Raw genomic sequence first — 19,655 nt, forward strand, 5'->3', positions numbered from 1 at the left:
GGCTGAGAAGTGGCAGATGGAGTTTAACACTGAAAAGTGTGAGGTGATTCATTTTGGAAGGCAAACTTGAAAGCAGAATACAGAGTTAACAGAAAGATTCTTAGCAGTGTGGAGGAGCAGAGGGATCTTGGGGTTCAGGTCCACAGTTCCCCGAGAGCTGCCACCCAAGTGGATGGAGTTGTTAAGAAGGCGTATGGCGTGTCAGCTTTCATTAATAGAGTGATTGAGTTCAAGGACTGTGAAGTTATGCTCCAGCTATATAAAAGCCTGGTTCGGCCACATTTGGAGTATTGTGTCCAGTTCTGGTCACCTCATTGCAGGAAAGATGTGGAAGTGTTAGAAGAGGTGCAGAGGAGATTTACCAGGGTATTGCCTGGAATGGAGGGAAGGTCTTACGAGGAAAGGTTGAAAGAGTTAAAGCTTTTCTCTTTAGAACGATGACGGATGAGAGGTGACTTGATAGAGGTGTACAAAGTGATCAGAGGAATAGATAGGGTAGGCAGCCAGAGACTTTTTTCTAGGATGGAGGTAGCTTTTATGATTGGACATAGTTTTAAAAGGAAAGGAGATAGATAGTGGGGAGACGTCACAGGTAGGTTTTTTACTCAGAGAGGAATGCATTGCTGGAGAGGGTAGTGGAGTCAGTCTCATTAGGGACTTAGAATCTCCTCCATTCAGAGGACTGACTCTGAGCTGGCTGGCCAGCTACTGTGCACATGCAGATAAAGGGTGATTTGACGAAGGATACCAGCCTCTGAGCAGTTACTAAGGATACCAGGCTTTGAGCAGTTACTCAGTGTAAGGGCTTGGGCATGCTCAATCAGCCTTCTGGCACTAATAAAGTCTAGACATTCGCTCCTTAAAGTTTGGGGAGTGAACTATGGTCAGTGCTGCAGATTGAGTTCAATCAGTCCAGAGATTAGCCGTAAGTCAGTCAGGGAGCTTCAAAAAGATCAAATCGAAGTCAATACCATAATTAGTTGCAGTGTCACTCCAAGTCAGAGGGGTACGCATGCAAGTCCTGGGTGTATATGCACAGAGGATCAAGGGAATAATTCGGAGTCACTGTGCTAATGGGAAGGTTGGGGAAATCAAACATGGAGATTGGAGACCGCATGCTGAGATGCAGAAGGAACAATTATTGTGAAGGTGGTCAGCTCAACATTTAACAGCTGGATACGATACAGTGTGACAGGGCGTGGGGTACAAAATAGAAATGTAAACAGCATCAAAAGTCACCATCATCATTGTTTTGATCAGGCATGATGGAGTCTCAAACCTACTGGGGCTGACAGGGACAACAAGACAGGAATGAACATGGAATTTGGAGTCTCTCTTTATTCTAGAGCTAGAGTAATGGGCAAGAGATTCCAACTCATTCTCTGAAGCACTAGCTCTGTCGCTGCCCACCTCTGCAGCCAGTGAGTATTCTGCTGGATCTTCCTCTCAACAACAGCCTCCAATCTGCCCACAGAGACAGCCAGTCACACGCATGCCAGAAGCAGCACAGTACAGATTGCACTAATGGATTTCTTCAACCTTCAATCCACTTTCACCCAATGTGTATGACAAACCTGCCTGGTGCTCCTGTGTACGTTTGTGCATTTCACAAATTTATAAATGGCTGACAGCATTGGTCCTATCCTGCCTGGTGCTCAGCAGATGCGTGGTCGAAGTTATTCAGCACAGAAACAGATCCTTCAGTCCAACTCGTCCATGCTGACCAAGTTTCCCCAAACTAAAACCAGTCCCACTTTCCTTGCATTTGGCCAATATCCTTGTAAACCTTTCCTATTTATGTACCAGTCCAACTGTCTTTTAAATGTTGTAACTGTGCCTGTTTCTAGCACTTTCTCTGCTATTTCATTCCACATATGAACCACAATGTGTGGAAAAAGTTCCCCGCAGGTCCCTTTTAAATTCTTCTCCTCTCACCTTAAAAATATGTCCTCAGTTTTGAACTCCCCACACTATGGGAAAAGACCTTTGCTATTCACCTCATCTATGTCCTTCATGATTTTATAAACCTCTGAAGTCACCATTCAAGCGCCTACGCTCCATTGAAAAGAAGTCCCGGCCTATCCAGCCTTTCCCTGTAACTCAAATGCTCTAGACCAGGCAACATCCTAGTAAATCTTTTCTGAACTCTCGTGAATTTTATCTCTAGCAATCTCCAGGATGCTTTATCGAATTAGTAAACAGATTTAATGATGCTCAAAAACTGGATTTAAAAGTTCTTAAACCTCATCCAAGAGAAATATTGCTAGCTATATCAATTAGAAACAAAAAAAAGTTCACAATGGAAAAATGGAATTCTGACGTTTTGTTTGGGGAATGGACAACAAAGTATCGGCCAGAATCTTATCAGCGATTTGGAGGCAAATCTAGAAAGCACCACGGATGGTCAAATGGCAGCAGTATGTCATATATTCTCTGCTTCAGCTCAATGATTATCCTTTTCATCAACAGCTCTGCGGAGGGTATAACATCGATGTCCAGGTGAACCAAGTTTGGGAAGGACCACATCAGAAAAAAAAATAGAATATCCCCTTCTCTCCCTGCTAACATTGTCTGCTTTTGCTTACTAAGTGTGTGTCAGCAGTTGGAAGCCCACCTATTTTCCATATTTGTCTGAAGTATAAGTATCTAAGCTGGTACATAATAAGTGAGGGTGATGTGGCACCCTCAAAAGATATTAAACCTTGGAGGATTTGTCACCCATGATGCCTGTGGACACCTGCTGTACCTGTGAAGACTGCAGCAGGGAGAGAAGATATGAAATAATGCTCAAAAGGTAAGAATAGTGCAACTTATCATTTGGATGATAATATTTTATGTGCTGATAAAATTGCAGGGAAGTAACCAGATGCTGAGTAATACGTGATCACTGATATTTAATTACAGGGAAGGCCCAGTTTTCCCATCTGCAATGGCAAGGACACCAAAACACCACTGACAGCCACCTCCTTGCTTGTAATCGGGAACTGCAAGATTTTTTTAGAAGTCTGCATTGAGCTCTCTGTCTCATGTTTTTGAAATTTCTCGCTTCTTGAAATTGGGTAAAGAACATATCCAAGATTGGCTGCAACGACATGTATTTACCTGATAGCTGAAGTATATTGAGTGAAGTGAGCTATCAAGAGGCAACAGATTAAGATTGCAGGGATGGGGGTGCTATGGTAATTTCCTTGGACTAGTAATTCAAGATCTCAGGTTAATGTTCTGGTGTTACCAGTTTGAAGCTCACCATAGCAGATAGAGAAATCTGCAATTAATAAAATTAATCAGGAATTAAAAGCTACCCAATGGTAACCACATAAAAAGAATCTACTTCATTAGTGTACTTTTACGGAAAGCAATCTTGCATCCTTATCTTCTCTGACCTACATATGACTTTAATTACACAGCAATGTGGTTGATCTCAACTACTCTCTAAAATGTTCTGGCAAAGCACTCTGTTCCAGGGCAACAAGGGATGGGGAAAAAATGCTGGCTGTGTCAGCAATATTCACGTCCCATAAACAAGTTAAAATAAAAGGATAATCTCAGTGGTGGATGGTTAGATGGGTAAATTAGGAATGATGCAATGAAATAAACATGAAGAGGCAAAAAGAAAGAAGTTGAGGGATGCATACAACAGGACGTAGGAGAATGAACAGTGGTCCAGGCCTGGTTAGGTCATTAAACACTTTCCACAGTGTGTCCAGGATCATGAGACAATACTCCTGCTTCTGATCTCTTGGGCCAGTAATTATTATTATTTTTTAAATTATTCCTTCTTTAGGTCAGAAGCTGATTTCTTCCTCCTCTTGCTAAACAGCATCTTTATACAAGCCTTCACGGTTGCACATCAAGCAAGATACCGTGAAAGTACAGCTCGATCTTTGGTTGGCCTTATTCCAGACTCAAAATGCTACCTCTGTTTCTTCCAGCTCATGGCTCTCAAAAATTCCACCTTTGGATTAGCCTTTTAAATATAGGAGCTGAAATTGTGATACTTGGGTTTTCATTATGCCCACTATTGCACAAAGGATGCCAAACTCAAAAGTAAAAGGATAAGAAGGCAGTCTGGTTCGAAAGCCAAAAACATTCAGGGTTAATGCCAGGCTTTCCATACAAGTCTGGTTCTCCCGCACCAAAAATATCTCTAAATTAATTTTAGGCCATTTGTTTGGGATTTTGTCCATATGAATATGAATTCATTCCACAGCATTTGGAAAATTACCAAATTGAAATGTTATTCCATAACCAATTATAAATAAGCAGCAGTACATAATTTTTTAAAGAGAATAAAATCAGTACTGTCCAAGTCATTTCTGCACATTAAAAGTCAAACATATATTTGTATTCAAGCAAATTTAATGACACTGCAGCATTCTCCTCTAAAATCTCCCCTCCCTCTACCGCATCCCAAAACCAGCCCAGCTTATCCCCAACCGACCTCCCACCTATCCCCTCCTCCCACCTCAAGCTCCACCCCCATCTCCTACCCACTAACCTCATCCCGCCTCTTTGACCTGTCCATCCTGCCTGGACTGACCGATCCCCTCCCTAACTCTCCACCTACACGCACCTTTACCGGCTCCATCCCCACCTCTTTGTCCAATCTGTCTCCTCTCCACCTATCTTCTCCTCTATCCATTTTCTATCTGCCTCCCCTTCTCTCCCTATATATTTCAGAATCCCATTCCCCTCCTTCATTTCTGAAGGGTCTAGGCCCGAAACGTCAGCTTTCCTGCTCGGCCTGCTGTGTTCATCCAGCTCTACACCTTGTATCTCAGATAAATATTTTCTGTTCTCAAGTTCTCAAAAATTGCCTGGTCCCAGATGAAACAGTCAAATTTATGTTCCTTTATAGAAACTAGATGAAGTACACAATACCAGCTATTTATAATAAGACTAAAGTTACAAGATTTCATGGTTTTGAACAAACAGTAAACTTTACTACATAAGCATATAATAGTAATAGAATGCACATACACAACCTATATTCTAACATCCAATCCAAATTAACTGAGGTAAATACGGGTAACGAAACAGCGTCAAAACACAGCAAATAGCAGATATAGTCTAGACAGATGCCACAGACTTCACAACAATCCCCAAAACGTACATAACATGATTGTCCATAAATATCATCAAAACGTTAAAGGGAATTTGCACTTTCTTCTTTTTCAAAAACCAAACTTCAGAATTCCCTCAAGAGCTACTCTATCATAAACTGCTGACACGATACTAGTACACTCTCCCCATCAAATCAGTACTCTCCTGGTTTCTGGAAACTTCATTCAAGCATGCACCGTCAGCTAAATTTCAGCACTTTGCAGGCAGCTAGCATCACCAAACTGCTACTGCCCTTGTTTTCTGGGCTTTAATCTTGATCAGGTGTCCAAATCAAATACAGTTTGTTGGCATCCTTCACACCTGCTTTCAGTTACACGGAATTATTAATAGCTCATGGTATTTTCAAAATCTCAATAGCTTGTGACCCCAAACACCAGCAATTAGCTGCACCCTGGCTTTCTGGGCCTTAAGGGCATAGTGTTCACAGAATTTTGTATTAAGTTTGAAATTTAAGAGGCAAAAAATGCCTAACAAAAAAAGCGAGGGTGTCACAACTAATTTGGGAATTAAAAGGTGATATCAGATCAAAAGGAGGTGGCTTATAAAGTTGGCAACAAAGTTGCAAGTCTGAAGATTGGGAGCATCTAAGAGAAATAATAGAATGTGAATGTAAAATTGTATGAAACACAACAATGGACTGTAAAAGTTTTTAAGGTCTGCAAAAACATAAAGATGAGCAAAACAAATGTTGGTCTACATAATTTACAATAGGAATTGCCGATGTTATAGGAAGCAAAATGTGTACTTTGTGTTTATTTTCAGAGCAAGCAACAAGAAGTCTCCCTGAAATCATTAAGCTCCAAGGGTCTAATGAGTGTATTGAACTGAAAAATTTTAGAATTGGTTTAAAAAAAAAGCCTTGCAGAAATTAATGGGATTGTTAGTTAACAAATTTCTAGAGACCCAATGATGTTCACCCTAGAGTGCTGAAACAGACAGCTACAGAGAGTGGATGTCTTAGCGACCTTCAAACAAAATTCTATTAATTCTATAACAGTGCTTGCAGATTGAAAGGTTGTGAATATAACCTTATTGTCCAAGAAAGGAGGGAGAGAGAAAAAACAGATAACTGCAGATCTATCAGCCTGACATTACTAATGGGGGAAGGTACTAAAATCTGTTATAAACAATGATTCTGTAGATTTAGAAAATAATTGTCCATTTAGAAACACAAACTAGGAACAGGAGTAGGCCATTCAGCCCTTCAAACCTGTCCCACCATTCAACAGAATCACAGCTCATCATCCAACTTAATACCCTAATCCTGCTTTTGCCCCACACTTTTTGATCCCTTCAGCTCTAAAAACTCTCTGCTTCATGAAGACATTCAATATTTCAGCCTCAACTGCTTTCTGTGGCAGAGAATTCCACACACTAACTACTCTCTAGCTGAAAAAATATTTTGCCTCATCTCAGTCCTAAATGACCTAAATATTAACCTTAGATCGTGACCCCTGGTTCTGGACTCCCTGGTCACTGGGGACATCCTTCTTGTTCTTACTGCATCTAGTCCTGTTGTTAGAATTTTAGAGGTTTCAATGAGGTCACCTTTCAAACTCTAATGACTATAGTTCTAACCAATTCAGTCCTTCTTTCTAACTCAGTTCTGCCATTCCATGAATCGGTCTGGTAAATCTTTGCTGCAACCCCGTCCCTATAACCAGAATATCTTTCCTCAAACAGGAGGCTGAAACTGTACAAATACTCTACGTGTGGTTTCACTAAGGGTCTAAGCAATTGCAGTAGGACATCCCTGCTCCTGCACGCAAATCTGCTCACTATGAAGGTTCACATGCTATTTGCCTTTCTCACAAAAGATGCCGCATGCTTATTGATGTAGAAGGACACTCAAGCTTCGTTCCACACCCACCTTTTCTAATTTATTGCCATTCAGATAATCTGCCTTCCTGTTTTTGCCAGTGAATAACCTTACATTTATCCACATTGCATTTCATCTACCATGCACTTGCCCACCCATTCAACTTGTGCAAATCACAGTGAAGCATCTCTGTATCCTCTTCAAAGTTCACACAGCTTTGTGTTATTTGCAAGCGTAATTTGTTTGGACAGAACTAACATAGATTAATGAAGGGGACATCATATTTGACAAACCTGATAGTTTCTTGAGCAGTCACCAGCAGTGTCGATAAGGGGATCAAGTGGATGTTGAGTATTTGCATTTGCAAGAGACTTCCGATGTGTCTCATGCAGGAAGTTACTGAACAAAATTGAAGCAGATGGATTTCAGGGTAATTTACTAACACGGATTGAGGATTGGCTCACGGGCAGAAAGCAAAATGCAGAACTAAAATGGGAATTCCTAGGTTGGCTGGCTGTGACCAGTGTGGTACCACAAAGATCAATGCTTGTTCAAATTCCAGATCAATAGTTTGAATGTGGGAGTCAATTTGATATTTCCAATTGGCGGGAAAGAGTTCTGAGGAGGATTCAAGAGGACTTAGGCTGAGTGATCGGACACAAGACCAGCAGATTGAATATAATGTGGATATGTATGAGGTTATCCACTTTGATAGGAGGAAAAGGCAGTGAAGAGTATTTCTTAAAATACTGGAAAGTTTTCACATCCAAAAGACCCTATGTGTCCCTGTTCAGAAGTCACTGAAAGCTAACATACAGGTGCAGCAAGCTATTCAGTATAATAAAATGTGAGGCTGGATGAACACAGCAGGCCAAGCAGCATCTCAGGAGCACAAAAGCTGACGTTTCGGGCCTAGACCCTTCATCAGAGAGGGGGATGGGGGGAGGGAACTGGAATAAATAGGGAGAGAGGGGGAGGCGGACCGAAGATGGAGAGCAAAGAAGATAGGTGGAGAGGGTGTAGGTGGGGAGGTAGGGAGGGGATAGGTCAGTCCAGGGAAGACGGACAGGTCAAGGAGGTGGGATGAGGTTAGTAGGTAGCTGGGGGTGCGGCTGGGGGTGGGAGGAAGGGATGGGTGAGAGGAAGAACCGGTTAGGGAGGCAGAGACAGGTTGGACTGGTTTTGGGATGCAGTGGGTGCGGGGGAAGAGCTGGGCTGGTTGTGTGGTGCAGTGGGGGGAGGGGATGAACTGGGCTGGTTTAGGGATGCAGTGGGGGAAGGGGAGATTTTGAAACTGGTGAAGTCCACATTGATACCATATGGCTGCAGGGTTCCCAGGCGGAATATGAGTTGCTGTTCCTGCAACCTTCGGGTGGCATCCACGATAAGACATTCCACTCCCGCACATCCCAGATGTCCAAGTTCTTTAAGGACCGCAACTTCCCCCCCACGGTGATTGAGAACGCCCTTGACCGCGTCTCCCGCATTTCCCGCGACACATCCCTCACACCCCGCCCCCGCCACAACCGCCCCAAGAGGATCCCCCTCGTTCTCACACACCACCCTACCAACCTCCGGATACAACGCATTATCCTCCGACACTTCCGCCATTTACAATCCGACCCCACCACCCAAGACATTTTTCCATCCCCACCCCTGTCTGCTTTCCGGAGAGACCACTCTCTCCGTGACTCCCTTGTTCGCTCCACACTGCCCTCCAACCCCACCACACCCGGCACCTTCCCCTGCAACCGCAGGAAATGCTACACTTGTCCCCACACCTCCTCCCTCACCCCCATCCCAGGCCCCAAGACGACATTCCACATTAAGCAGAGGTTCACCTGCACATCTGCCAATGTGGTATACTGCATCCACTGTACCCGGTGCGGCTTTCTCTACATTGGGGAAACCAAGCGGAGGCTTGGGGACCGCTTTGCAGAACACCTCCGCTCAGTTCGCAACAAACAACTGCACCTCCCAGTCGCAAACCATTTCCACTCCCCCTCACATTCTCTTGATGACATGTCCATCATGGGCCTCCTGCACTGCCACAATGATGCCACCCGAAGGTTGCAGGAACAGCAACTCATATTCCGCCTGGGAACCCTGCAGCCATATGGTATCAATGTGGACTTCACCAGTTTCAAAATCTCCCCTTCCCCCACTGCATCCCTAAACCAGCCCAGTTCATCCCCTCCCCCCACTGCACCACACAACCAGCCCAGCTCTTCCCCCGCACCCACTGCATCCCAAAACCAGTCCAACCTGTCTCTGCCTCCCTAACCGGTTCTTCCTCTCACCCATCCCTTCCTCCCACCCCCAGCCGCACCCCCAGCTACCTACTAACCTCATCCCACCTCCTTGACCTGTCCGTCTTCCCTGGACTGACCTATCCCCTCCCTACCTCCCCACCTACACCCTCTCCACCTATCTTCTTTGCTCTCCATCTTCGGTCCGCCTCCCCCTCTCTCCCTATTTATTCCAGTTCCCTCCCCCCATCCCCCTCTCTGATGAAGGGTCTAGGCCCGAAACGTCAGCTTTTGTGCTCCTGAGATGCTGCTTGGCCTGCTGTGTTCATCCAGCCTCACATTTTATTATCTTGGAATCTCCAGCATCTGCAGTTCCCATTATCTCTGAAGCTATTCAGTATGTTAGTCCACTCCACAAGAGGGACTGAGCAGAGGAGACTTACATCACTGGTGTAGAACACTGGCAGAAGACAGCTAGAGTATTATGAGCCTTAAAAACTGAAAGAAGTTGCTAGAAAAACACAGCAGATCTGGCAGCATCCCTGAAGAAAAAAAAAATCAGAGTTAATGTTTCAGGTCTGGTGACCATTTCTTTGATTTGATAGCAACTAGGAAAACTTTGGTTTACCTGCAAAAGGTTGGGAGGGGGAGAAGGTAGGGAATAAACAATGGGTGGGGATAGAACCCAAATGAGACAAAAGAGCAGCTGGGTAGACAAAGGAGTTAATAATGATCTGACTAGGAGGGTGATTAGCTGTTAATGGGGACTGTTAGGTGACTTTTTTTGTATTATGAACCTTAATCTGGTTCTGGTTCCTAACAAATGATTATTTTGCTGCTTAATGGCTCATCTTGTGTACATGTGTACAGGTGGATTTAAGCTCGAGGCAGACTAGGAATACAGCAAAAAGGAAGGATAGCTTAAGACATCTTGGGATTTCCAACCTCTCTAATAATGATAAGAAAGTTAGCATTAAGGCACTTTATCTAAATGCTCGTAGTATTCGCAACAAAGTAGATGAATTAACAGCACAAATCCTCTTGAATGGTTATGATGTGGTAGGCATCACAGAGACATGGTTGCAGGGAGTTCAGGACTGGCAGTTAAACATCCAGGGATTCACAACATATCGAAAAGACAGGGAAGTGGGCAGAGGGGGTGGGGTTACCTTGTTAGTTAAGAATGGAATTAAGTCTACGGCACTGAATGACATAGGGTCAGAAGATGTGGAGTCTGTGTGGGTGGAATTGAGGAACCACAAAGGCAAAAAAAACTCTATGTACAGACCTCCTAACAGTGATTAGGACCAGGGGCGCAAGATGCACTGAGAAATAGATGGGGCATGTCAGAAAGACAAGGTCACGGTGATCATGAGGGACTTCAATATGCACGTGGATTGGGTGAATAATGTTGCCGGTGGATCCAAAGAAAGGAAATTCATGGAATGTTTGCAGGATGGCTTTTTGGAACAGCTTGTGATGGAGCCCACAAGGGAGCGGGCTATTCTGGACTTAGTGCTATGTAATGAGCCTGATTTTATAAAAGACCTTAAAGTAAGGGAACACTGAGGAGGCAGTGATCATAATATGGTAGAGATCAGTCTGCAGTTTAATAGAGAGAAGGCAAAATCGGATGTAATGGTGTACAGTTAAATAAAGGTAATTACAGGGACATGAGAGAGAAATTGACGAAAATCGACTGGAAGCAGAGCCTAGCGGGGAAGACAGTAGAGCAACAATGGCAGTAGTTTCTGGGTGTAATTGAGGACACAGTACAGAGGTTCATCCCAAAGAAAAGAAAGATTATCCGGGGTGGGATTAGACAGCCATGGCTGACAAAGGAAGTCAAGAAATATATCAAAGAAAAAGAATCAGCCTATAAAGTGGCCAAGAGCACTGGGAAATCAAGAGATTGGGAAGGCTACAAAAACAAACAGAGGATAACAAAGAGAGAAATAAGGAAGGAGAGGATCAAATATGAAGGTAGGCTAGCTAGTGATATCAGAAATGATAGTAAAAGCTTCTTTCGATACATAAGAAACAGACGAGAGGCAAAAGTAGATATTGGGCCGCTCCAAATTGATGCTGGAAGGCTAGTGATGGGATATAAGGAAATAGCTGAAGAACTTAATAAGTACTTTGCGTCAGTATTCACAGTGGATGACATGAGTAGTATGCCAACAATTAGGGAGAGCCAGGGGACAGAGTTGAGTATGGTAGGCATTACAAAAGAGAAGGTGCTAGAAAAGCTAAAGGGTCTAAAAATTAATAAATCTCCTGGCCCCGATGGGCTACATCCTAGAGTTCTGAAGGAGGTGGCTGAGGAAATAGTGGAGGCTTTGGTCGTGTTCTTTCAAAAGTCACTGGAGTCTGGGAAAGTCCCAGATGATTGGCAAATTGCTGTTGTAACCCCCCTGTTTAAGAAAGGATCAAGGCAAAAGATGGAGAATCATAGGCCAATTAGCCTAACCTCGGTAGTTGGTAAAATTCTGGAATCCATTGTCAAGGATGAGATTTCTAAATTCCTAGAAGTGCAGGGTCAGATTACAACAAGTCAGCATGGATTCAGTAAGGGGAGGTCGTGCCTGACAAACCTGTTAGAATTCTTTGAAGAGGTAACAAGTAGCTTGGGCCAGGGAAACCCAGTATATGTTACCTATCTAGACTTCCAAAAGGCCTTTGATACGGTGCCTCACGGGAGGCTGCTGAGCAAAGTGAGGGCCCATGGTGTTCGAGGTGAGCTACTGGCTTAAATTGAGGATTTGCTGTCTGACAGAAGGCAGGGAGTTGGGATAAAAGGCTCTTTTTCAGAATGGCAACCGGTAACGAGTGGTGTCCCGCAGGGTTCAGTGTTGGGGCCGCAGCTGTTCACCTTATATATTAATGATCTGGATGAAGGGACTGGGGGCATTCTGGCGAAGTTTGCCGATGATACAAAGATAGGTGGACAGGCCAAAGAAAAGAAAGATTATCCGGGGTGGGATTAGACAGCCATGGCTGACAAAGGAAGTCAGGAAATATGTCAAAGAAAAAGAGACAGCCTATAAAGTGGCCAAGAGCACTGGGAAATCAGAAGATTGGGAAGGCTACAAAAACAGACAGAGGAAAACAAAGAGAGCAATAAGGAAGGAGAGGATCTGCAGAAAGATTTAGACAGTTTAGGAGAGTGGGCCAGGAAATGGCTGATGAAATTCAATGTGAGTAAATGTGAGGTTTTGCACTTTGGAAAAAAGAATACAGGCATGGACTATTTTCTAAATGGTGAGAAAATTCACAAAGCAGAAGTACAAAGGGACCTGGGAGTGTTGGTCCAGGATTCTCTAAAGGTTAACTTGCAGGTAGAGTCCGTAATTAAGAAAGCGAATGTAATGTTGTCGTTTATCTCAAGAGGGTTGGAAATATAAAAGCAGCGATGTGTTTCTGAGACTTTATAAAGCTCTTGTTAGGCCCCATTTAGTATACTGTGTCCAATTTTGGGGCCCACACCTCAGGAAGGACATACTAGCCCTGGAACATGTCCAGCGGACATTCAAACGGATGATCCCTGGAATGGTAGGTTTAACGTATGATGAACGGCTAAGGATGCTGGGATTGTATTCATTAGAGTTGAGAAGGTTGAGGGGAGATCTAATAGAAACTTACAAAATAATGTATGGTTTAGAAGGGGTGGATGCTAGGAAGTTATTTCCGTTAGGTGGGGAGACTAGGACCCGTGGGCACAGCCTTAAAATTAGAGGGGGTAAATTTAAAACAGAAATGAGACGACATTTCTTCAGCCAGAGAGTGGTGGGCTTGTGGAATTCATTGCCACGGAGTGCAGTGGAGGCCGGGACGTTGGATGCCTTCAAGGCAGAGATCGACAAATTCTTGATCACAGAAGGAATCAAGGGCTACGGGGAGAGTGCAGGGAAGTGGAGTTGAAATGCCCGTCAGCCATGATTTAAATGGTGGACTGGACCTGATGGGCTGAATGGCCTTACTTCCACTCCTATGTCTTATGGTCTATCTTGCTTAATACCCCAATGGGACAGACACTGGGGTAAAATATACTCATTGAGTTTTAAAACGAACCTACATTATATTTCCTCCCACAGTGCCTGCAGTATTTAATACTAAATTAATACTACATATCACAATGCGGGAAATGTTCCATTCCGTAAAATGTAAATCTCACTTCATTGGAGAATAACAACTTTTCTCACTCATACACAGAAATCTGAAATTTGTATTGTATGGTAAAGACTAATAGTTCCCATGAAGACAAGATTATATCCCAAACAGATTGTTTTAAAAAATGTTTTTGTTAAAACTAAAATGATATTTTCTTTTGTAAAATCAATTTCAACGATTCAGAGATAAAACTGCAGAAATTGCCTCTGTGACACTCACCCTGAAATATCAGAATATATAGCTGTATCCACAAAGTACGTTGGTAGCAAGTGGCAAATGAGGAGGAGGATCGCCATAAAGTTTTCTCCTTGTGTCAACCAGAGGTCTATCACTGCTGGCATAGCAGCCCAGTAAGTTCCCAGAAAAGGGACAGCTCCGAGTATGGCTGCTAGAGCTGACAAAGAAAAGGACAAATGAATGTTTACAGCAAGGATCACTTTACCACGGCACTTCTAAGATGCAACCTAAATGAATGCCCATCTTTCACTCCGCCAACAGTTGGTTGCCTGAAGTCAATTTTTGCCCCTAAAGACATGCTCCTTTTGAGAAAGCTAAACCAAGCCTTAGGATGTGCCTTTAGCAAGGCTTAAGACTACCTCATGATCTTGAAACTTTTTGATGTTTAACATCAGACATCCTCACTGGGTGTCTCATTAAAATTTGAGATTAGTTAGGCCTCCAACTTCCCTAAACCCAACATCATGTCATCCATTTTGTTATCATTCTTGACAGTGTTTGTGCTATTTGTACTATCTAGGATATAGACAGCTATGCAAGTTGCAATTAGGCAGACCATCAGTTTCAATTTCAAAGCAACTGCGCAGTCAATTTTGTTAATTTCGATATTGACATCACCTCAGGACTGACTTAAACAGACAAATCAAGATTGGTCCAAAGAAAGATCTTTTAACAATTTTCCATCTTTTCTAGGTTGATCACAAATGCTTGGTTCTGCGATAAAACATTTCATGTGCACTGCTATGTCAAAAAAAATTAAAGGGATCATGAAAGGAAAACAAAGAAGTGATGTAAACAGGTAAATTTTAAAGTGAATATTGTTGGGAACACAACAATAAAGAGACATGTCATGAGATTAAATTTAATAAATCTGGTGATATGCAAACTGGTACTGAGGAAAATAACTGTGACTACTGCTGGAAAGCATACAAATCCAACTGATTTACACGTCTTTCATGGCAACCTAGCATTCCAATCTAGTCAGGTGTACAAAGACTTAGGCCAGGAGTTATGCTTCTGATTTAGGAGAGCAGAGTCAGAACAAATCACAGCACTACAAATCCAGCCTCGGAGATTGTGCCCCAAAAAGTCAAATTTTGGTTCTCTGGGGGTGGGGACCAAAACGTGACTAGTAGTAGGCCACTCTAGAAACAGTGAGGAGGCAGGGTCGGATGTATGGATGACCTGCCTCGGCAGTTTATCAAAGAAATCTTTCAAGTGCAGAATAACAAAAATCACAGCTATTACAAAGAACGACTCTGGATTGTTAAATTCTAAAACAATGCGTTCCTAATATCCGAATCAGAGTGGAAAAACATTTCTACTGAATTACAATACAACTAATAATCTATATTTGAAATTGTATCTTATACGTGAAAAATATTTATAATCAGTACCTGAAGGAATGAAGACAATGTTGATTCCAAATACAGTGTGTGTCAACCAGGTGTAAAGCCCATAGAAAGCAGCCATCTTCAGGGACGCATCAAACACACCGCTTGAGTGGAAACAGATAAATTGCAAGTCATTTTTTTTGTAGCAATGTTATTTGTGTGTTAAGATATACCACAACTGAAGCTAGATGTACTAGTTACAGGGTAGAATACAGGAACCTCTGAAAACAAAAATAACTGCAAGTTGTATTTCATATATTTCTAAAGCATTTTTGCAAACTAACTAAACTGCACACAAAGTTTAAAACTTAGCAAACATAAATTATAATTGTCCCACTAGGTAATTATCAAAATTAAATGTTTTTTGGTTGAGTCACCCAAGTCAGTGAATTTTCTATTTTCCTCATAGACATGGAATGGAATACAGCCAGAGCCAAAATAGCTTATTTTCTATTTGTACGTGGGCATCACTGGTTAGGCTAGCAATTTTTACTCATTCCAAATCGCACTGGAAATGCTAATGTAGTGTTTCCTTCCTTAACTGATGCAGTTCTTTAGATATACAGACACCCAGTATTGTTAGGAAGCTTTAACATCGTAACCAAGAAATTCAAATATAGTTCCAAGTTCGAATGGTGTGGGTTTTGGAAGGCAACTTGCAGCTGGTGGTGTTCCCATTCATCTGCTATCCCTGCCTTTCCTGATTAGGAGGATTTGAAAGGTACTGTTGAATCAGACTTGGTGAGTTACTGCTGTGCATTTTGTTGAAGGTAATCACTGCAAACGACATGCATCAGTGATTAAAAAAAGTAAATGTTGAAGCAGACCAAATAAGTGGGCTGCTTTTTTGTCGCCAGTGTATTGTTAGAGCTGCACTCACTCAGGCATCATTAAGTATTCTATCACACTCCTGCTGTGTGGATACTGGGAAGGCTTTGTAGAAGCAGGTGGTGAGTTACATGCCACAGAATTCATAGCCTCTGATCTGCTCTTGCAGCTGCAGTAATTTTTATGGCTGCTCCTGTTCAGTTTCTGGTTGATATTAACCCCTATAGTGTTCATTAGGTGGCAGAATCAGTGATGGTAATGCAGTTGAATAATCAAGAGGTGATGGTTAAATTCTCTCTTGTTGGAGATGATCATTGTTCAATACTTGTGTGGGGTGAATATTACTTGTCATTTATCAGCTCAAACTTGGGTAGTAGCCAGATCTTGCTGTGTTTGAGCAGGGACCGCTTCAGTATCTGAGGAGCTGCAAGTGGAGCTGAACATTGTGCAATCGTCAGTGGTCATCGTCATTTCAAACCTCATAACGGAGCAACTGAAGATGGCCGCGCAAAAGCAACTACCCAAGGAATTCCTGCAGTGATTTCCCCAGATTTGGACGATTGACCTCCAACACGCACATCTATGTTTTTAGTCCTGGGTATGATTCCAACCAATGAAATTTTCCCCTGAATCTCCAATGACACCATTTTTCTAGGGCTCTTTAATGCCATTGTCTGCACTGAATTCAAGCTTCTGCTAAACTATCCACAGTCAACTAATGATCAAGTCATCTTGAAGTATCGACACCTCTTCCCACATCTCTCCACTTTATCCTCATACATGCTCATTTTCCATTGTCTGTATTTTCATGGCAAAGCAAATGCTGGTAAAGTTTATGATTACATCCTTTTGTTTTCAGTGGCTCCAAGATCAACGGTCCTGAGATTCTCAAGAAGTAGAAGTTGTTAAAAGGTTAAAGTCACCATAGTCCCAGAGGACGACAGGCAGCTCTCCCATTAGAGAAAGACATCTGATGGCAAGTTTAACCCGTGGATCCCCAGGCCTCAGGTGAGACTGAGTGACTTCAGCTAGTATAAGAAATGAACCTGCACTGTTGGCATCATTTTGAGTCACTAGCCATCCAGCTAACTGAGCTAACACGGATGACTGTTTTCAAATCAAGGCATTGTTTATCCACAAGCTCAGTGATGGGATGTTCATTAGGACAAAAAACAAGTGATTCAACAGATGTGCACAAATTAATGCAAGAATCTAACATGGTAGAAGCAACTGTATTCCAGTTGTTGAGGTAACTAGACCCAACGGTCACAAGTGCAAATTTATAAGCAAAGGATTGAAGATGAAGAATTAAATATACTTGTGAAACAATGAAATTAATTCCAGCAGCTAATGGCTGAAGTAGAGCCATGTCAACATTTAAAAACATACTAGATAGGTTATTGTCATATTTTTAAAATGATATATATGGTGTGACATTAAAAAGTAAGTCCAAAGTCCCAAGACAAAGAAGACAGTCTGATAACAACACATTTGTAGTGTTGAAGCCCTGCACACTTAATTAGCTGCTGATTCGTCCCCACCACTAGCCCAATAGTGTAGCTATGATGACTGTACATATGGAAAAACACATGAAATTCGGACCAATTACCATCCTATGTTCTTTCTTTATGCATTTGAAAAGTGATGGAAAGAGTCATCAATAAAAGTATGCAATTGTATAATCATTCTCTACATGTGAAAAACATGATTACCAAACTAATCCAGATATAGTTATGAATTGCAAAAACTGTTCTGGACACCACTCTGAAGAAAAAAAAATCGTTTTTTTCACCAAGCTTTTTCTCCACTGGTATTTTTGTAAAAATGAAACTCGCAAGTGATAATTCCATTCGATACCTGATTGTCTAATGTCCTACTTTAATTCTAGAATCTTCCAGCTGTCTACAGCAAATTTCCAATACCGTGTATGGTGCCATCCCCAAACTGAATCCCCTGGTATTGTGAATTAAGAATTTCTCACAGTAAATAAAATGACACATATGGCCTGCAATTAATACTGCTCCATATTTTATCTAGCTAAACACTCTGGAAAATTTTATATATAGAAAGATTTAATTGCCAGTCTTGCCTAACTGCAGCCATGTTTCAATTAGCAATTATACCTAGCAATGACCCTAATTATGTTTTATGCATTAATATTCCAGCTTGTATTGTCTTATTTTCTGAATTTTCCTTTTCACATTGGTTTCTTCCTTCCTTTGTTTATACGGTGTAACTTTATAACCTTTCCCTCCTTATAATTCATTTCAGACAAAGCTTAGTTTCTTTTCCAAACATCTAATCAACAATCTTTCTTTACCTAAGTTGTCTCACCCTTTCCCACAACTCTAATGATCCATTTCAAAAGGATACTAGTTTCAAGCAAAAGAATAATATTTGCATTCACATCGTACATCTCATGTCCCAGAACATTGCAAAGTGTTTTATTTTAAGCCAAAGTATTATATTTGAAGTGTAATTGTTATAGGAAATATCCCTCAACAGATCACACCTCAATGTAGGAGTCTTGTGTGCTCCAATGGCCCCATAACCACTGCTGCTTAGAACTCCTGGTAGCACTATCCATGGTAGCAGGCTGGATGGGGTGCTGACAAGCAAAGCAAAATCCAAACAGTTCTCATCAGTAGAAAAGGTGAAGGAAGGCTGTCTCTACACTGCAAAAGCAGAAAATGGCTACAGTGACAAGGTGGTCCCAGTCAATGTGGTTAACATGTCACTGAAATCTGAAGAGCAATCCATCAAGATTGTGTGAACAACGATTCCATGTTAGTTCAGCACAGGCTTCTGTCCAGGACCCATTTTCCAAGCCCAGCAGAGATGGAAAATGATGAAAGACAGGGATCTGGATCTGGGAGTCTCCAGTCAAGACTGTATACAGGCAACAAATGCATGAAGTCAACGGACACCTTGCTTGGGACAGGGATGCCTTTGGACAGCAGCATCAGGAGCACCAGTCCTCTTCACAATACCCTCTGCTTCTAACCAGATAGGAAAGGGCTAGAAAAGATTTCCTAAAAACAGATTGTTCCTCTTAGTTGGGAAGCCACATGTTGCAGGATCACCATCTTTGTGGTCAAAGAGAAAAGTCTTAGATTTTGCAGCTTGGAATGTTAGAAAATGCATGGACAACCTCAAAAGTGGCCATCTGGTAAGAAGAACTGCAGTTATATTGCTTGAACTGTCAAGGCTCCAGGTTGATATCACTGCCCACAATGAGGCCTACCTTCTTGAGGACAGCAGCTGCAGGTATATACGAGCAGACACAACTTCCACTGGAAAGTAAAGGCTGGTGGTCAGCCACATGTCTAGCAAGTTGGTTTTGTCATTTGGCAAAGAATTCTAGATGCACGGCAGACGTCCCAGTTGTATACAACAAAAGGCTCTTGATATTTCATCAACCGGCCAACCCTTACCAATATGCAAAATTCACCATATTTTACACCTCAACCCTAGACACTGCTGAAGGAGCTGAAGAAACATTCTGTTCTAACTTTGCCGAAATCTTCACTACCATTCCAAAAGAAGGCAAGATCATCACCCTGCAAGCATTTAATTTCATGTTTGGCCATAATCTTGATGTCTGGAGAGGAGCCATTGGGAAAAATCCCCATGGAAAAGCCAATGCAAACAGACAAAGTCTGCTCAGCAATGGCATCAACAAGACTAACATGCCCTTCCATCAGAAGGCCAGAAAATAAAAATGTGGAGCATTCTATATCAAAATGCCAGCATCTCCTGGTTTATGGAATTACATTGGGAGATGATCTGGGTGATGCCCGTATCACTTGACCTCTGCAGAAAAATGATGCCTAC

The 19,655-nt window shown here is 42.2% G+C and overlaps 1 protein-coding gene across 3 annotated transcripts in view; it reads right to left on the bottom strand.

Annotated features, from left to right (window-relative positions):
* tmem245 (transmembrane protein 245) overlaps positions 1-19,655 on the bottom strand; it is a 146,555-nt gene that overhangs the window by 23,901 nt on the left and 102,999 nt on the right. For all 3 annotated transcript variants that reach the window (XM_059655465.1, XM_059655464.1, XM_059655463.1), the window contains 2 exons: positions 14,997-15,097; positions 13,582-13,756 (listed from right to left, as the gene is read on the bottom strand). In XM_059655465.1, coding sequence (XP_059511448.1) covers positions 13,582-13,756; positions 14,997-15,097 — 276 coding nt within the window. The remainder of the gene's footprint in view (positions 1-13,581; positions 13,757-14,996; positions 15,098-19,655) is intronic.

The sequence above is a fragment of the Stegostoma tigrinum genome, chromosome 2, assembly GCF_030684315.1.
Source record: "Stegostoma tigrinum isolate sSteTig4 chromosome 2, sSteTig4.hap1, whole genome shotgun sequence".
Taxonomy (NCBI): Eukaryota; Metazoa; Chordata; class Chondrichthyes; order Orectolobiformes; family Stegostomatidae; genus Stegostoma; species Stegostoma tigrinum.